General features: G+C 51.6%; 1 protein-coding gene across 1 annotated transcript in view; it reads right to left on the reverse strand.

Moving 5' to 3' along the window:
- MTHFD1 (methylenetetrahydrofolate dehydrogenase (NADP+ dependent) 1, methenyltetrahydrofolate cyclohydrolase, formyltetrahydrofolate synthetase) overlaps window positions 1-1541 on the reverse strand; it is a 73098-nt gene extending 71557 nt beyond the window's left edge. Inside the window, 2 exon segments of the mRNA XM_011949825.1 lie at window positions 1112-1260; window positions 1263-1541. Coding sequence (XP_011805215.1) covers window positions 1112-1260; window positions 1263-1478 — 365 coding nt within the window. The 5' untranslated portion in view covers window positions 1479-1541.
- Between the last annotated feature and the right edge of the window lie 35 nt (window positions 1542-1576).

A 1576-nucleotide genomic window follows, 5' to 3' on the forward strand; every position in this document is an offset into this window, starting at 1 on the left:
CCACCACACTTGGCTAATCTTTTGTATTTTTGGTAGAGATGGGGTTTCACCATGTTGGATAGGCTGGTCTTGAGCTCCAGACTTCAGGTGATCCACCCGCCTTGGCCTCCCAAAGTGCTGGAATTACAGGCATGAGACACTGGGCCCAGCCTTTTCACCACCAATGACTTTGTAATTCACTCAAAAACCTCTATTACAAAGTTAGGAGTTACAGGACAATTACAATTTAGTAACTGCTGTGACTGGCAACAGTTACTTAAATAACTGGTGATGTGAAAGGTCCCAAGAGCAAACTCAGTAAGGTCACACAGAATATATCTTTCCCTCCCCCCTCTACTAGAGGGAATGTATCTTTCCCTCTTCCTTCTACTCTCATTTTTCCTCACCAGTCACCTCCCAGACAAAAAGCTGCCAGTGTTACTTCCTGGGAGTAAAGATGGCAACGATACCCACTAATTAAGCAATCAGATGTCCCGCAAGGGTGGAACAGGCAGAGGTCAAGTGAACTGCAGAATATTCTCAGGACTCAGGAGCCAAATTAAGTTTCAAGTAACTCTAAGACCAGGGCACAGAGATGGCTGTTAGAGAGAAGCACGAGATTGAAGAGAAAGGAAAAATGTATTAGATTTCACTTAGCATATGATAAGACCATGATATAGTGGGAAAAGCTATGAGCTGGAAGGACCCTCTGTCATTATCAGCCTTGAGGTCTTGTCAAGCCTTGTCACTTCACTAGTCTCCATCTACTCACCTCCAAATTAACGGGAACTAAGTAGATTGGATTTCTGAGTTCTGACTAGGGGGTCTCCAGGAAGCCGCAACTACCCTCTCTCTCGGCAGAAAGTCACCAGCAGCCGCGCGTTTGGGAGTATAGTCGGCACAGGACTTTTCCCCGAAGCACAGGAGCCAGCGGCTTACAGCCACTAAGCAGTCCCCTTGCAAACGCAGGTTGTGCTCGGGATCTCCTTCTTTGGCTGCAGGTCTTCCGGTACTATGGGCCTAACTCTTTCCTTACAAGTGTCCCTCCCGCAAAAAATGGGTCCGGGGGACCTGTACACCCTCAGAGCCCTCGTCCACAGCCCCACACTCAACAACAATGTCAGGTGCTTACGCGGAGATCTCCTTCCCGTTCAGGATTTCTGCTGGCGCCATAGCCTTTATTAGTCTGCTGCCCACGATGGACACCACCAATATCGAGGTTCCAGTCCCTCCGCAGCCAAGCAGGACAGCCCAACCCACGTGCTTAGGGACGGGCCGGGGGGAATCACACTACTGCGCCTGCGCCCCTGCCCGCTTCTTGGCAGACGCAGCGGCGCATGCGCAGCCCGGAAGGTCCTGCGTCCCTTAACCAGCTGAGAGCTAAAGGGTCGGGGCCTGAGGGATGGAAGAGGGAGGGGAAGATGAAGAAAATCGGTGATGAATGGCTGGCGGATATGATTGGCGGAAAGAAAGAGCCAGTCCACAGTGCGCCTTTGCATTCGGCGGGAAACCCGGCCGAAGACTAAGCTGGAAAGGACTCCGGTACCCGGCCCCAATTCCAGCCAATCAGGGAGTAGAGTTATGGGGCGGGGCTGGG

This window comes from Colobus angolensis, unplaced genomic scaffold, assembly GCF_000951035.1.
Source record: "Colobus angolensis palliatus isolate OR3802 unplaced genomic scaffold, Cang.pa_1.0 Scaffold3, whole genome shotgun sequence".
Classification (NCBI taxonomy): domain Eukaryota; kingdom Metazoa; phylum Chordata; class Mammalia; order Primates; family Cercopithecidae; genus Colobus; species Colobus angolensis.